This window comes from Cajanus cajan, chromosome 1 (genome assembly GCF_000230855.2).
Source record: "Cajanus cajan strain Asha chromosome 1, NIPB_CcT2T_4, whole genome shotgun sequence".
Taxonomy (NCBI): Eukaryota; Viridiplantae; Streptophyta; class Magnoliopsida; order Fabales; family Fabaceae; genus Cajanus; species Cajanus cajan.
In genome coordinates, this window is record NC_138517.1 from 2,155,641 (window position 1) to 2,173,489 (window position 17,849).

At 34.6% G+C, this 17,849-nt stretch overlaps 1 protein-coding gene across 2 annotated transcripts; it reads right to left on the reverse strand.

Moving 5' to 3' along the window:
* Positions 1–6,270: 6,270 nt before the first annotated feature.
* On the reverse strand, positions 6,271–17,404 carry RSY3 (Adenine nucleotide alpha hydrolases-like superfamily protein). 2 transcript variants are annotated; one of them, XM_083072532.1, is made up of 11 exons: positions 17,101–17,404; positions 16,659–16,856; positions 16,244–16,328; positions 16,064–16,139; positions 15,587–15,763; positions 15,383–15,485; positions 9,211–9,320; positions 8,916–9,005; positions 8,749–8,829; positions 7,694–8,545; positions 6,271–6,873 (listed from the first exon to the last, which is right to left on the reverse strand). In XM_083072532.1, the coding sequence occupies exons 1-11, from the start codon at positions 17,348–17,350 to the stop codon at positions 6,781–6,783; spliced, it is 2,115 nt and encodes a 704-aa protein (XP_082928658.1). In that variant the 5' UTR covers positions 17,351–17,404; the 3' UTR covers positions 6,271–6,780. The 2 variants fall into 2 exon arrangements, with proteins under 2 accessions (XP_082928658.1, XP_082928664.1); XM_083072538.1 differs by lacking the exon at positions 17,101–17,404 and having other exon boundaries at positions 16,244–16,341; positions 16,659–16,851.
* Between the last annotated feature and the right edge of the window lie 445 nt (positions 17,405–17,849).

Here is a 17,849-nt window from a genome sequence, read left to right on the forward strand (position 1 = left end):
TCAAAGATTATTGTAATAAACAAAGACATTTTAGTTCAAATACAATATTTTACTTCAATTAACTAAGATTTTTTTTAAGTAAATAATGATGAATAACCATGAAGAAGAATAAAAAGGAACCAATTACAATCTCAAGAAAGCACCTCCCCTAGCATTGGCTAGAAGTAGAAAGTACAATTCAGTTGATGTTGATTTCAGCAGTTCTAATAACACAGTATGAGAATTTGGACCAAATTTTGCTATAAAATCAGCACAAACAATACCATCTTTCAATAGAATAGTTCAAGGATTACCTTTAAGCTCCTTAATAACGCTTATGATTGTTCCATATCTATGAAAAAATGAGCAACATTATACATACAATTAAAGATAACGCATATATTCAAGCACAATTTGTAACCCGAACAACAAAACAAAGAATTTTTAATTAAGAAAACTTAAATCCATCGATAATATAATGTTTTGATACTAAATTTCATTCCTACATATATTTTTTTTACTTCTATTAAATATTTTTTAATTTATGTATATTAACATCTAAAATATATGAGAAAGTTGGTAGTAATAGTTTTTAGGTTTAAATATGTTTTTAGTCCCTCAAATTTAAGATAAATTTATTTTTGATCTTTCAAATTTAAAATTATTGTTTTTAGTCCTTGTAATTTCAAAAAATCTTATTTTAGTCCTTATATTCAAATTTTGTTAAAAAATTTATCAAACATTATTACATAAAATCTACCTATTGATATCTCTATTAGTGAAAACATCAAATCATAATCATCTTAATTTGTCATTTTTAGATATATTATTGGTGATCTAAGGGACTAAAACAAAAAAAAAAAAATTACAAGATAAAAAACTATTTTAAATTTGAAGGACCAAAAATAAATTTATTTTAAATTTGAGGGACTAAAAATATATTTAAGCCTAGTTTTTAACTCTAAATACCAGTTTCTCACATTCACAATTTTTTTTTTCAAATATGTTATTTACTCTGATAAAATAAAATAAGTTAGTTTTTACTTAATTTTTGAATTGATTATATTTATTATTTTAAATATTCATATTTATTTTTATAAGTTACTTAAATAGAAACAATTGTATATTAAACGATGTATTTCGAGAAAATATATTTTTTTTATAAAAAAAAACTTTAAACTGGCTTCTATAATGAATGTCTTATAAAATTTATGGCTAATTTATATAATTCTTTGTTCAAATAGTATTTATTTTCTCATGTGAAGGATTATCCGGTGTGACAAGCACCACAGTAGGTAGAAAGTTCCGTAGAGACGCGACGTGTGGTTTGGCATAATGGAGTCATAGTTGCTGACTACGTGGAGGCTTCTGATTGGGTGGCGTCGAATAATTGAAAAACGCACGGGTTGAAAACAAGGGATTCTTTTTTTATTATTATTATTTTGATATTTTCTTTTTTTCGGGGTTAAATAATTTTTTTTAAGATTCTCTTGCTCCGTTAGAAGTGAAAATAAAAACAAGTTGACACTAAAATAAAGGGATCCAATGAAGTTGTTGGCTTAGAACTTAGAAGAGTAAACCTAAACAACAGTTAGGTTAGGTTTGCATAGGAGGGAATCATGGTTCATCACTATCACTCATGCATTCAAATGAAATTTAAATCATATATATATACCTTAGAATAGTTCCATATATACTCTTTGTTATTATCTGAACACCCATTTATTATTATATTCCCTTATCAAGATGTTATATCAATCATTCATAAATAAAAAAAATATTCACTAGTTTTATATTTTACTCTCAATGGTTCACTAGTATGGTAGTAAAAAATTCATTACTACATGTGATATTAGATATTTTTTTAAAAAAATATTTTTAATTCTTCAAAGGATATATTTAATTTTAGTTCTTTAAATTTATAACAGTTTATTTTATCTAGATTTTTTTTTCCAAATTTAAAATATTGTCTCAAACTTATTCTGAAAATAACTCCAAGCGTGTGGTTTAGCGGTAGAGGTTGATCCACGCTTAGGGATGGCAACGGGGCGGGGCGGGTACGGGTTTTATGATACCCGTCCCCGTCCCCGCGAGTCAAATCCATCCCCATCCCCGTCCCCGTACCCGCCGGGTATGTGGTTTTCATCCCCATCCCCGTCCCCGTCGGGTATCGGGTATACCCGTACCCGTCAATTTTTTTTATTTTTTATTTTTTGTAAAAAAATAATATTTTTAAATTATTTTTTTTATTATATTATAATTATAATTAAGTTATTTTTCTATCTCATATTATAATAAATAATCACACATAAAAAATATTAATTTTTTTTTAATATAATTAAATTAAAAGTGAGTATTAAATTAAAAATGGAAACGGGAACGGGTACGGGTACGGGTACGGGGCGGGTAAGTACATACCCGTACTCGTACCCGTACCCGATTTAATATATCGGGTTTTACCCGTACCCGTACCCGTACCCGGTCAAACCGGGTATTCCCCGTCAAAGTCGGGACGAGTTCGGGTATTACCCGCGGGTACGGGTATATTTGCCATCCCTATCCACGCTTAAGCAAGGTCAGAGGTTCAAATCCTGCCTTGTGTATGCAACCGCGTTAAATCTTGGGGTCAGCTATCCCACCCTTGAGGTGCCTCCCTCGTAGCGAGAAAATTAGTCACCACTATCGGCCCTGGTTACTCCAGGGACGAACAAAAAAAAAACTTATTCTAAAAATAATATTTGTACTAAAAAAAATCTTAAAACTTCAAAATAATCTCTCCCAAACATATTACTTCTTAAAATTCGGATCATTAGATTATAATTTTAATTGTTTTCCCCCTTCAAATAATTTTCTCAAATTCCGACCCTATGTGCATATATCTATCATTTTATTTATATATAGGGCAAAGTGTTGTTTTTAACAGAGAATTTATTGTGCCATAAGAAGGTATTTCAAAGATGAATTTTAATTTGTCATACTCCTCTCAACCACATGAATTACAACATGCCCTCTACGAATCTGAAGTAATATAATTTCTCATGTTTAAGAGATCAAGGCATTGAATAATAACACTGTCTACATTTAAAACTAGTCATTAGGAACCTACCCTACACTATGAGCCTAACATTGTAATTTCCAACACAAACTAAAAATTTGAGGTTCAAGAAACCAAACTAACTTGAATTTAAGTTGATGCTGTGTAAGCTTCTATAAACAAAGTCTTTCTTCATCTTCGTGAGTAGTAACCACATTAGGCTCTTCCTAATGCCTTATGTCTAAGGATATTTTTAGGAGGGACACAATAATATATAACAGCCATCATTTGATAATGCAACAGCTTTTGGGACATTTTCTATTCAAGTTAACAAGGGTTACATTAATAGCAACGTTCCATTGTAATAAATTTTGATAATGCAGACAGCAGTGTACTACAGTGTAGAATGAATCATAATGGTGGTTGCAAAATGACACTGAATAACTTGAAAGAGTGATTTGAGTGGTGACCAAACATTTAATTCGTGGAGAATGTAAAATGAGCCACACCCAATTTCATATTTTCGATGCATATTTGGTTTATTTTTTGGACGTAATTAGTCATGAAAAAATATGAATTAAGAAGATAAATATGATAACCACCATTATAACTCAGAAAGGCATTTAGGTGTTAGAAACAAACAATGTTTCAAGGTTTTTCTCCACATAAAAAAGCAAAGAGAAAAACAAGACTAGGACAAACACTAGACTAGTTGCCAACATAAAGAACATGGTCCCGAAATCTAATCGGCAATGGCATAGAAAAGTAGCAGAAAGGAAACGTAATATTAATTTTTTTGACGAAATCTTTTATGCAATTTGCGTGTGGAAGGCAAACTATATTAGCTAATTCTGTTATATGGTGTCTGTCATTCATTTCAGTAATGAATGAAAACATGAGTAGGAGCAATGCAAAGTATACAATTTAGAAGAAATTAAGAAATGATATATATATTCTTAATATTCTTCTGCTTTATGTTTCGAGCAAAGTATTCTTCTATTTTCTCCCAAGGACAGAGTTTTGGACAAACAAAAATTATTTTTTAATTATAATATTAATACAAAATATTTACTGTAAAATATAGTAACTTCTGTCAATAATTATAAACGTACATAGGGTAATATTCTAGTCCCAAATAAAATATTACTAGTTTTAAGAGTAAAGAGACAAACTTCGAAAGGTAAATAAATAATAAATAAATTTTAAAAAACAAATAACTACTTTTCGAAAGGCTTATATGCCTTGTATAAAGTAACATGTCTGATGTCATCATCACATGGCATGCTGAGATAGCAATTAATAGTTTCTGGTAACGGCGTGCACAAATGTCCAAAATTTAAATATTATATGAATTATTTTGAAAAATTAAAAGACTAAACAAAGCGAATATATTATAAGATAACAAAACATGGTGTTAATAAGAAGAAGTGTGTGTTTGGTTTAAATTTTTAACGTGATTTATGATGTTAAAATAAAAATTATTAATTATAACTTTTATATTTTAATATAATTTTTACTTTGATTCACATTTTCAACGTATTATCATACGTCAAAAGTAAATGGAAGTAAGAATTAGTAATTCTTAAACTAGTTTAGTGGTCCAAATAATGTTTGATCTAATTCCTTGGCTCTAGAAAAACAAATGGCAGGGAATAGACGAATAATTGCCACTTGCCAGAATATGGGATGCAATGATATTAGTGAGCGTTTGTTGGTCAATATAATGTGAAAATAAGGTAAGTTAAGCGTCGGAAATAAGATAAGTTTTAATCTTATTTAATATTTAGTATAAATCATAATAACAAATCAAATAACCTTATTATATTTAATATAAACCAATATCATATAACATAAATTATTATTCTATTAGAATTACATATAATTTTTCTAAATTAAGTTTCAATTTAATTATTTAAAATTTTAAAATTAAAAACATAATTTAATATAAATATTTTTATGTACATAGTTATTTTTTTGCCAAAATTATAATTATTATTCAAATATTTTCTTTAAAAATATTTAAATAATAATTTTTCAATTTTAATATTTTAAATAATAATAATTTACTTTAAACTTAAATGTCAAAATTATTATAATTATATAAAAATAAAATGTTGAAAGCATATTTTATAATGTATATTATATACATTAATATACAATTATAATATATATATATATATAATATTATATATTAATATAAAATTAATATTATAATATATTGATATATATTTTATAAATTAATATTTAATTTATGTTATATTTATTATATATTTTTTATAACATTATATATAATAATATATACGTTATAATATATAATATTATATTATATTTAGGGATGACAGATAAATTCATTTATCCATTATCTATTAAATATATCCATATGTAAATTTATCCAATTTATCTATTTCAATAAAAATAAATAATAGATCAAATTCAATGCATCTTTTTAATTTTATTATGAAATGTTTATTAGATTGATATTTTAAAAGACTATTTTGACATAAAAAATTATTATTAATTATAAAAAGAATTATATAAGAATGTAATAATTTGTAAATAAAAAAATTCGAAAATAAAAATTATTTAATTTTAAAACATTATTTTTATGGATGGATTGAATATTAATGGATAATTTTTTTTGTTTTGTTTTAAGTGAATTGTATTTTTATGCAAATTATAAATAGATCTAAATAAATTAATAAAATATTTTTATCTGATCTATTATAATTTGCTTAAAAAATTATTCAATCCATCCATTAATCACTCCTATATTATATATAAATTAATATTTTAATATTATATATATATATATATTATTTTGTATGATATAATATATGGGATAATGTATATAGAAAAAAGAGAGAAATTTTTTTATATCTTATTGCTTCCTAACTTAGCTTACTCTTCAGAAAAGAAAAAAAAAAACACTACACCAACAAAATAAATAAGAGACAGTATAATATTATCATATCTTGTTGATGCAAGAAAAAACAAAATATAATTGAATAGGATAATTATCCTATCTTATCCTATTGTATTCTGACCATCACACAGACCTTCATAATTTATTGAGAATCACAAGTATTTTAAACAATTAATAGATGGTTAATAATCAAATACCTATTCAATCTCCTCATCATTCTCGAGCTATAAGCAATTATTGAGTCCATAAATATTAGAAGTGTGAACTTTCTTAAGCTTCCACGTCTATCTACATGAATTTGACCGTGTAATAGAGCTTAGTTATAGATAAGGAGTTCACAACCAAAAAGTGAACATGCATTCGTTATAAAACTTGTTAACTGTCTTATAAAACTTACATTCCTTAAGAGAAACCTCCAACTAGGTCACGGAAGAGCCTCTAACCAAAAAACTCTAATTTTTGGTAAATAGTCTCCAAACCTCTTCTAAACTTGTATTTGAGTAGACTTTTTACATATGTTGTTTGATTACTTTTGCAAATTCTATACCCTATTATTAATGATGTAATCTTTGCACATTTTCATATCCATTGGCCTAAGATCTAGCACCCTTCCGAGTCAATCTGTGCGAGAGTCGGAATAGGAAGTTGAACTTTGTTTGGTAAGAGAAGCAGATTGTGGTTGTTGGGTGGCCACAGCTAGCATATCATTCCATTTTGATGTGTCCCTTTTGGTTGACTTGAAATTTGCTGGAGTCAGGGATGATTACAACTTCTCTCATTTTTCAACAACGAAAACATTCTCGCAAATTGCAGTCATGATCTTTAGTCTCGTGTCACTATTTGGTTATAAGAATGAGGTATGACCTCCCCCAAGCGGTATTTTTGGCTTAAATTCCACATGCACCATCAAGAAGGGGCAGTGCTTGAAATGAACACTCTGAAATAATAAGCAATGCAAAATCAGGTCCCAAAAGACGAGTGCTGACAACAGAGCAAAAAATTACAAATAGGAAGAATACAAATATTAGAGGATGTCTTCTGATTATTTGGTGACACTAGTTAAGGATAATCAATATTCAGGGAGTTCCATTTGTTGGAAGGTTCCACATATCTGTCTCAATTCTTGGGATACAACTTATATATCTATCGAGTAACTTCACTTAGGGAGCATTTGGTACACAATGTTTTTACTTTCTCAAGAATCTGATGATGAAAACGTTCCGCATTTGGTTTGTTAACATTGCTAGGAAATATTGCTTCCAATGAATGGTTTTTGTATAGGTTTTCCACAAAATTATTCTCACAGAGAAGGTGCAAAACTTACCTTCCCGAGGTATACAGTAAAAACATCATGTTACTTTTATTTGCTTATTTAATTTAGTAAAAATGCTTGATTACCAAACAGATTTTCATGATTCTTAAGAATCATAATTCCCAAAATTTATGATTCCCATGGATCATGCTTTCTAGGTATGAAAAAATTTGTCATGTACCAAATACTCCCTTAAAAGAACGTTTGGTACATGACACTCCCTGAATATTGACATTCCTAATGTCAGATTCACAGAAAAGTAAAAACTTCTCATGTACCAAACACTCCCTTAATGTCAATTAGTTTTAAGATGGGATCTAACATCATCATGTGTAAATGTTTCCTTTGGTAAAGGAATTCAAACAACTGTTGTTAAAACAAGGCAAATAGAAATAGTAAATTTGTCATCACTATGAATGCATTGCAGTGAGAAAGGTCAGCTTACTGGAATGCTTAGTAATTGCCCGTGATGATTGATCAGAACAGGCAGGCTTCTCCTTGCGCGACCTGGGATAGATTTTAACAAGCGCAGAGCTTGTTTTGCTGATACACTGGCATAGTGCAAACATGGAGTTGTTCTGTCCATTATCTGCTTGGTTCCATTCACTGATTTAACCTCACATTGAAGGAAATTTTTGGAAAGAGGATATTTTGATAACTCGGTGAGATACAGCCAATCAGATTCAACCATGTGCCGCAACTCAGGTGCTTTATTATGATCAGCTACACAAGATGTGCAACAAAAGCTCCAGTCTTTCTCGCTGAAATCCATGTTGTAATCAACTAAATCAGAAACTACATCATTATCAATTTTATTGTTCAACTTCCACGTGAGGATGAATCTATCCATGAAGTAACAGAACTGTCCTGGCTGAAGTGATTTGCCAACAGGCGTAACAAATTCAACTCCATGCTTTGAACCAGAGTCAGAAATGGCCTCGGTTTTAGACCTGAAGTGAGTGTTTTCTTGCTTTTGCAATACAAGGATGCTATTGTAAGTTGATTCACCAATTATGTTTAGCCTTTTGGCTTCAGTCAAAACTAACTCAGGATTCACATCCAAAAAATGGACATCTGTTGCATTTGGAACCAAGTGATTTGCGTATGAGTTCTCATCCTCTATACTATTTTCTAACTCATTGGCAACAAAATTCCCTTGTTGTCCATAAGGGTGCGACTCAAAAAATTCCATCTTCAAAGGCAAACCACAGTCATCATTACAGCAGCAGACCAAGACTTTGGAGCCTCTAGAACCAGGATCTGGACAAAGGTAACAACCTGCTGCTGTTATAGAGCTCTGCAGGATAATTGAGGACAAAATGAAAAGTTAAAAATGTTGAAATTAATCAAATATTTAAAGCTAAAATACTGATGTGTCCAAAAAATACTATAGTCAGAGTTAATCCCTTATAGACTTATAGTTACATGCAGTAAAGGCAATATTAGATAAACTTCTATACTTTTGTTACTAACACAGCAATTAGATGGAAGAAGATTTACCTTGCACGGAAAAATACGAATATAGTCCATTAGCAATTTTAAAGCACTACCTCTGATTTGCCTTTGCCTTTGTGATACAAACTGAAACAATTTGACAGCTTTTACAAGAGTATTCACATACAAAAAAAGTTCAAAAGGAAAATTGTCGTATATAAGATCAGAAGTACCTGCAAGACCATGGAAAGAAACTTCATCAAGCATATGTCCTCAATTTTTGAAGGACAAAGAATCTGTAAATCAATAACAGCATATCCATGCTGCCAACAAAAACCAGGCCATAATCCCAACAATCAGAGTAATAGTAAATTCCAGGGACATAGATTAAATAAGTTAATCAACAAATAGACAAAGGGCTTATAGCCTTATATGTACTATTTTTCATAGCAACATCGACAATAGCTAATTAGTTATTCCATACTTCAAATAGACAATGAATGGAATAAGAAGTTAAGTAATACCCACATCCTTGACAACCACAGCATCACGTATCAAGCTATAGCCAATTTGATCAACATATGTTCGTGTCATTCGACATGCAGAAATTAATGCTTGGAGCTCAAACTTGAATATAGCTGGAAATATTAAAATATAAAAAAAGTCATTTAGGCAACTCAGAGCCTGTGTTTTCCATATAAATCATGACTATACCACCTGATCTTCAAGAACATGCATAAAATGTTACTGAAAGTTTCTATGATATATAAGCACAAACTCAATTTTTAGCACACAATGCCGAGGACAACTTCTCAGATATAGAAAATGTTGTGCTTGTCCCAGGACATGGCAGGAGGCTTTAAATGTATGAACAGTGAAGACAGTGAATTTATCTAAAATAATCGTTTAAGAAATTAGTCCCCACCAACCAAAGCTGAAAAAAATCCTGATAGGTCTCAACTGGAAATTAAGAGAGAATTTGAGAATAACGAAAGATTGTAGTATTATTGTTCTTGAGTTCTTGCTGTCAACACAACAGAAAGAAAGAATACAATGAATCAAGCAATTCGAGAGTGCCTATCTCTCCCAAAATACAATACTTCTCCCCCCCTTCTTCTCCCTTATTCCCTCCTATTTATACAATTTAACAGTCCCTACCAGACTGTCATCAGTTAGTTACAAAATTAACTAACTGTCCCCCTTTTCCCTCCTAACGTAGACCTGTTTAACCACAGGTCTCCTATCAATACTCCCCCCTCTAGCAATCACCTTGTCCTCAAGGTGGAATTGTGGAAATGCAATCTGCATCTTGGTTGCTGTCTCCCACGAGTTTTCACAATCCGGAAGGTTGTGCCATTGGATAAGCACCTCTAACTCTCCTGTTCTGTTGTACCTGTAAGACAAAAGTTCCGCCGGCTGTGGCTGCAATTCCCAGTCTGCAGAAATGTCTTCCGGAAGGGACTGCACTTGTTTTTCTGGTGGAACTGCCTTCTTCAATTTGCTGACATGAAAGACTGAGTGAATTCTGCTGTTTTCTGGTAACTGCAACTTGTAAGCCACCTCACCCACCTTAGCCACTACCTGAAAAGGACCATAGTATCTAGGACTCAATTTCTCATTTCTCCTCTTCGCCAGCGATTTGAGCCTATACGGTTGGCCCTTCAGATAAACCCAGTTCCCCACCTCAAATTTCACATCTCTTCTTTTCTTATCTGCTTGTTGTTTCATCCTATGCTGCGCCTTTCCAATGTTAGCTTTCAACTCTTCCAAAATTCCGTCTCTCTCTTCTGCCATTACATTCACAGTTTCCACCTTGGAAGGAAAAGTTTGAGCTTTGAAAATCGTAGGAGGATCCCTTCCATACACAGCCTTGAATGGGGTCATACCCGAAGACTGATTATAATGAGTGTTAAAACAAAATTCTGCCCAAGCTAACCATCTAGGCCATTGCCTGGGTTTATCCCCTACAAAACACCTCAAGTAATCCTCCAAACACCTATTCACCACTTCTGTCTGTCCATCCGACTGGGGGTGATATGCAGAAGAATATTTCAATTTCGTACCTGCTGATTTAAACAACTCCGACCAAAACTGACTCAAAAACAATCTGTCCCTGTCCGTTACAATGGATTCTGGAAATCCATGTAGTCTCACCACTTCCTGAATGAACACTTGAGCCACCTCTTGTGCCGAAAAAGGGTGTGATAGGGGTAAAAAATGAGCGTACTTGGACAATCTGTCTACTACCACCAAAATGGTATCCTTGCCTAAAGCTCTTGGGAGTCCACCAATGAAATCCATGGATATGTCAGTCCATATTTGTGTCGGAATCGGTAATGGTTGCAGCAATCCCCCTGGCGCTAACGTCTGATACTTATTAATTTGGCAAACGTGGCATTCAGTTACGAATTTGGCAATATCCTTCTTCATTCCCCTCCAGAAAAATGCAGCCGATACTCTCTTGAAAGTCCTGAAGACTCCAGCATGCCCCCCCATTGCTGAAGCATGGAACTCCTGGATGATAAGAGGAATCCTGCTCGAATGTCGGGGTAAAACCAATTTGCCTTTGAAGAATAATTTTCCCTCCTTCAATTCATACCCTTTTTTCGTATCCGGGTCTGTGACCAATTTCTGTATTAATGCTTGCATTTCAGCATCCCCCAAGAACTCCTCTTCCCATTTCCGCCACTCCTCCATTTCCACTCTTGATATGGCAGCATACATCATCTGCCTTGAGAGCCCATCAGCCGCCTTATTCTCATAACCTGGTTTGTATTGGATTTCGAAATCAAATCCCAATAACTTGGTCGTCCACTTGTGATGCTCTTCTCCCAATAACCTCTGCTCTGTAAGAAACTTAAGGCTCCTCTGATCAGTCTTTATAGTGAACTTCCTTCCCATCAAATAATGCCTCCATTTCTGAACTGCCACCACAATCGCCATCAGTTCCCTTTCATAAACTGACTTGCTCTGGGCCTTTTCAGAAAGTGCCTTGCTCATGAAGGCTAAAGGTCTGCCCTCTTGAAGCAGCACTGCCCCAATCCCTTTGCTGGATGCATCTGACTCTACCACAAACTGTTTGGAAAAATTTGGTATGGCCAGAATTGGTAATTCGACCATGGCCTGCTTTAGTGCATCGAAAGCCTTGGTGGCTTCCCCACTCCAAACGAATGCTTCCTTTTTTAACAATTCAGTCAGCGGTCGAGAAATCACCCCATAGCCACGAACAAATCGCCTATAATACCCGGTCAGACCCAGAAACCCCCTCAAACCTTTAAGACTCGTAGGTTGAGGCCACTTAAGCATGGCTTCTACTTTGGAAGGGTCAGCTGCCACCCCCTTGACCGAAATAACATGACCCAAATACTCCATTTGAGGCCTTGCAAACTCACACTTCTTTCCATTAACCATCAACACATTTTCCTTTAACAAATTCAGCACCTGCCTTAAGTGGTATTGATGCTCTTCCAAATTCCTGCTATACACCAATATATCATCGAAAAATACTAAAACAAACTTTCTCAAAAATGGCCTCAATACTTCGTTCATCAGCCCTTGGAACGTTGAGGGTGCATTAGTAAGGCCGAAAGGCATTACCAAGTATTCATAGTGCCCTTCATGCGTTCTAAAAGCCGTCTTGTGAATATCCTCCTCTCTCATCCGAATTTGGTGATATCCCGATTTCAAATCCAATTTGGAAAATATAGTGGCCCCAGTTAGTTCATCCAACAACTCATCAATAACTGGAATTGGAAATTTATCTGGGACGGTTACCTTATTTAGCACCCTGTAATCTACACAAAACCTCCAACTCCCATCCTTCTTTTTAACCAAAATTATAGGACTAGCATAAGGGCTGATGCTAGGTCGGATAATTCCGGTTCTCAGCATATCCTGCACCAATTTTTCAATCTCATTTTTTTGATAATATGGATACCTATATGGTCTGAGGTTAGGGATCTCCGCTCCCTCCTTCAAATTGATCGCATGGTCTTGCCTTCTTGACGGGGGTAGTCCCTGGGGTTCCCTGAAAACCTCCTCAAACTCCTCCAAGAGTTTCTGAATACTGTCCGGAATGGCTCTCATCTTCTCCCCTGACTCCGTTTCTGCCACACAACATTCCACCCAATAGATTTCGTCCTCCTCCTTCAGTTGCTTGAGGGTGCCTTTCAAGGGTGCTTCCAACACACTCAAAGAAGAGTCCCCCTTGATTAGATAGACCCCTCCTCCCACTCTAACCTTTAAGGTTAATTTATCAAAATTAGCCTTAATTTCTCCCAGCCCCCTCAACCATTCCATTCCTAAAATCACGTCAACCCCATCCAAAGCGAACAGATAGAAATTCTGCCTCAACGGAACCCCTTGTAACTCCATTTCCAACCCTGAGCACATGCCCTGCGCCTTCACACTATGCCCATCCCCTACCTTCACCCAATACGGTTCAGTTCTCTCCACCTCCAGCCCCAATTTCCTTACCACTGAATCAGCAATAAAGTTGTGGGAAGCCCCACAATCCACCAAAACCAAAACTGAATTATCACCTATCTCCCCCCAGCATTTAAAAGAATGTTTTGAAGTCATTCCCACCATGCTCCGAAAATCTAATGTTGTGGTGGATGGTTTACCACTCCATTGGATTTCCTCCTCTTCATCTTCCACTACCACGCCTTCTTCTAACAGCATTATTCGAATTTGCTTGTTTTTGCACACATGTCCCGGTGCATACTTCTCTTCACATCGGAAGCAAATCCCTCTTCTCCTCCTGTCTTGGTACTCCGCATCTGTCATGCGCCGCCAATTTGTTCTTCCTTCTTCCTTCGTCACCGTAGGTTCCTCTTGCTTCCTCTTCTCTTCCTCCCTCCGGCTGCCATAAATGTTCTTGCTCCATCCCCCTCTGTTATTAGTAGCAGACGATCCACCCCCTTCTTTCCTGAGAATAGAATTTCGGGACTCTATCAACAGGGCCAAATCCATAATTTCTTCTAATGAATTGAGTTGATGCAACCTCAATTCCCCTTTAATCTCCTCCTTGAGACCATTCAAGAAAATCCCCTTCAAATAATTGGTATCCCCGATCCGGAGAGGCCCAGAATTTGCCTCGAATTTTTCCCTGTAATCAGCCACACTCCCTTCTTGCTTAAGGCCCAACAATACCTCATACGGGTTTTGTACCATCTCTGGCTGAAACCGTCTCAACAAGGCCCCTTTGAGACCCACCCACGCAGAATTTGGATTTCTGCCTTCCCACCATTGAAACCACGTCAACGCCTTCCCCTGCATCGCCACCATCGCAACCTCCACTTTTTCGTCCTCCAATACCCCCTTCAATCGGAAATATCTCTCCATCTGCCCAACCCATCCTAACACGTCCTCCCCCTGGAACAGCGGCAATTCCAGGTTTCGCCACATCCACCCTTTCTTTTCCGCTCTTGGGTCCCCATGAATTTCGTCCCCTTCGTGGCCGTTGCTTCCCATGGTTACTCTCATCTCCTTTAACTGCTCCAACATTTCGCGCATAGCCCCCTCGATGTTACGCCGCCATTCACTTTCCTCCACCGCGCGCTTCTGTATGTCTTGCAATCCCTTTTCCACCTGTTCCAACCTAAAATCCATTTTCTTTTCCATCTTTGATCGCCTCTGTTTCGTACCTGCTTTGATACCAGTTGATAGGTCTCAACTGGAAATTAAGAGAGAATTTGAGAATAACGAAAGATTGTAGTATTATTGTTCTTGAGTTCTTGCTGTCAACACAACAGAAAGAAAGAATACAATGAATCAGGCAATTCGAGAGTGCCTATCTCTCCCAAAATACAATACTTCTCCCCCCCTTCTTCTCCCTTATTCCCTCCTATTTATACAATTTAACAGTCCCTACCAGACTGTCATCAGTTAGTTACAAAATTAACTAACTGTCCCCCTTTTCCCTCCTAACGTAGACCTGTTTAACCACAGGTCTCCTATCAAATCCCTATTGAAAGGAGTCTGTTGGTGTACCACCCATAAAAAAGTTTACAGCTGGTAGAGGAAGAGTACTGTAACAGAATATTATCGCCAGCTGAAGTTGTTAATAATAGTGGTTGTACGGTGGATAATTAATTGAGATAGTGGGGGGCAAGAATCAATAGGGAAGAAGCAGAGATTGTAATTGCCTATAAGGCAGAAAATTATTATAAGGGGGAACTTGTATAAATAGGAAGGAGGGAGAGTTAGTGAGGTAGTTCAAATTTGGATTGGAAATTTCAGCGGCAGGAGAGTCCAGGTCTCTCAAATAGCTGGGAGGTATACTTCCTATTTTTCTGTATTCATCATCTCTATCTTGGTTCATATATCAATCTGATATCGAGTTAGAGTCTGAGGTTTGTCTTTAATATATTTTCCATTTTTTCCTATTTATTTTGAACCAGTTCTATTATAGTCATAACAAGATATTAGGCATAGTAATTTATGGACGTCATCTTATTTTTAAGGTTAGTTAAAATCTAAGGATGATAACCAAAACCAATTTCTTCCCTTTACTTCACTTATTTAAAAAAAAAAATCAATTGCATGTGCACTATATTGTATAAGAACCATGTTTACAAACAATTCAATGAGTTACAGATGAACCAGAATGAATGTTTTCAACCCAAAAGGAATGATGGCTAGAAGAACTTAACAATTTCTCAGAATAATAATCATGAATCTCATTATCACAACTTACAAGATGACATTTTATTCAGCACCATTCGTATCCTATTACGTGTATATAATTGGCTTTGATTTGTTGGGTCTTCTACCCAATCCTCACTACTTCCTAGGCATATCTGTACAGATGAAAAGAAATGCTCAAAATTATCAAGAACTCGGATGGAAGGCAAAGGAGAAACAGAATGAACAATGCATAACTAAAATATCTAGCACAAACCTTGTACATATCTTCCTTTGAAAATTCCAAAAGAGGCCGCACAAGAAGGATTCCCTGGTTTGCTTGAATTTTGCGGTTGGAATGCATATATGTAGGGAAAATCTGAGAGGTGAAAGGCATGCCTGCAAGTCCAAGCACACCACTATTTCGAGAAAGCCTTAAAATAAATAATTCAGCCTGCATTGTTTCTCGACAATCACTACATGTCATAACATCTTGAACAAGCCTTTGATCTTAAAGGATAATAATAAAACACCACATTTAGCCATTTCCCACTCAAAATTTCAATTATTTATTCAAAATATTAAGTAAATATCCATATGCAGACTGCCTATGCCCAAACATTCCCAAATCACTTTATGATCATAGAGGTCAAGATCTCCTACATGTGACATGCAGTTCATCAAAATAATGTGAGAAAACGAAGAATTGCATATACAGGTAACTGAGATAAACATAAAGTAGCGTCAATCAAACCTGATCATCAGCATGATGTGCAATAAGCAATACCCCAATCTGGTGTTGGGCACATACTTCTTGAAAGATTTGGTACCTAAAGTTCAATAAACCAAAATCTGCAATTAGTATAAATACTTTATCAAAGTTCATAGTACAAATATCTAATATTTCTTCAATAAAATGCATAAATGTAATAACCTCATTTCACGGGCAGCTTCCTGCAACTGACCCTGTTTTGGCCTGCCATTCGGCCAATCACAGCAGGCAATCTCACATCTGATTCCTGCATTAAGTGTCTATGCCATGTTATGTCAGCCAAACTCATAGCTGGATAGGTTCAAGAACTTGAGTCACATCACCATACTATGCGATCACCGGAAAATGAATCCTCACAATGTTAAATTTTCACATAACCTTGCCTTGCCATGTAAAATTTGGTGTCTATCATTCTCTTCGTAAACCTTCACACCATTTGACAGTCTCATTTATTTAATGAATATAAAGAAAGACATAAACATGATGTTCACATGACAAGGTCATGTGAAAAACTAATATGAGAAGATCCATATTGCATTCCTGCAATCACAGATAAAGCAACCATATTTGGTCGTACCCATTTTCGAAACTCGGTGAGAAACAATGTTGGCCTCCTCTTTGCTCTCTGCACGCAGTCCATGATCAACAATTATTGCCAGTAGCCCATCTATGAAACCGCCATTTTCAGTGGTGACAGCATTGGCACCAGCAGTTTTCCATCCAGCAGTTAACACACAGAGTGCCACACTGTCAGGGCCACCAGAGACTCCCAAAGCTGATAGGAAAAGAACCATCATATCATCAAACAGTTAATAAACAATGCAATGAACCAAGACTAAGAAATTGACAATATTCTAGAAGTTCCACGCCCACCCCCCCTTTTCAATTTATCACCAGATTACTTTTAAGTTTCATTCAGACAAAAAAGGGCATGCACCAACTTGAGCAAATAGTAAAAATTTCCCAAAAAGATTCAATTTTCAGTAATGATAAGAGGAGTGAGACAAAGAGAAGCTGACCAATCCGGTGATGGGGTTTGAGTCCAGCCATGGCCATTCGCCTGGAAAATGTTTCTGTGTATTTGGAGATGTCGATTGAACATTGGGAAGGGGAAGAAGAGACGCAGGGCAATGGAAGATGAGAGTGATGGTGCACAAGTTTAAAAGCAAATGAAAAATTGAAACTTTTTGGTGGGGTTTTGGAGAATGGAGCTAAGAGCCAAGTTGTTGCAGTGAGTGTTGGCGAAGATAGGATTAGCCCTCGCGCCATACCCGCTTTCTGCCGCAACAAAAATCCCTTACAAACTCTGTTTTTTCCCCCTTAAATATGTTCTTAGTCTTTCCATTTATTTATAAATATGTTCTTAGTTTCTTACTCTATTAAATATAAAATAAATTAGTTTTTTTATTTAAGATATATTCTTAGCTATATAATTTTAAGATTTTTTTTAAGTCTATTAGCATAATTCAAAGTAGAAAATAACATAATTACTGTGCAATCATGTTTTCATCAACAAAATATATTTAAAGATGATTTTTGAACGATAAGTTTAATAATAAATGAATTTTATTTGAAAGATTTATCAATTACAACATAAAAATTAAAATTAAGTTATTTAATGTTTTAATATAATAATTGATCTCTTAAAAAATATATTAATTGATCTTAAATTTTTTGAAAATTTTTAATTAAATTTGAAATTTTTTTAATCTTAAATTATAAAATATTAAACATTTCCTGTGACTTACTAGTTATAATTATCTCCCAA

What these genes read in the sequence shown, in the direction of transcription:
- RSY3 (XM_083072532.1), bottom strand. Translation starts at nt 17,350, where the DNA reads ATGGCGCGAGGGCTAATCCTATCTTCGCCAACACTCACTGCAACAACT. An exon ending in GCTGAATAAAATGTCATCTT is followed by an intron (nt 9,321 to 15,382) that starts GTAAGTTGTGAT and finishes TAATATTTCCAG; the next exon opens with CTATATTCAAGTTTGAGCTC. An exon ending in TTCTTTCCATGGTCTTGCAG is followed by an intron (nt 8,830 to 8,915) that starts GTACTTCTGATC and finishes AAATTGTTTCAG; the next exon opens with TTTGTATCACAAAGGCAAAG.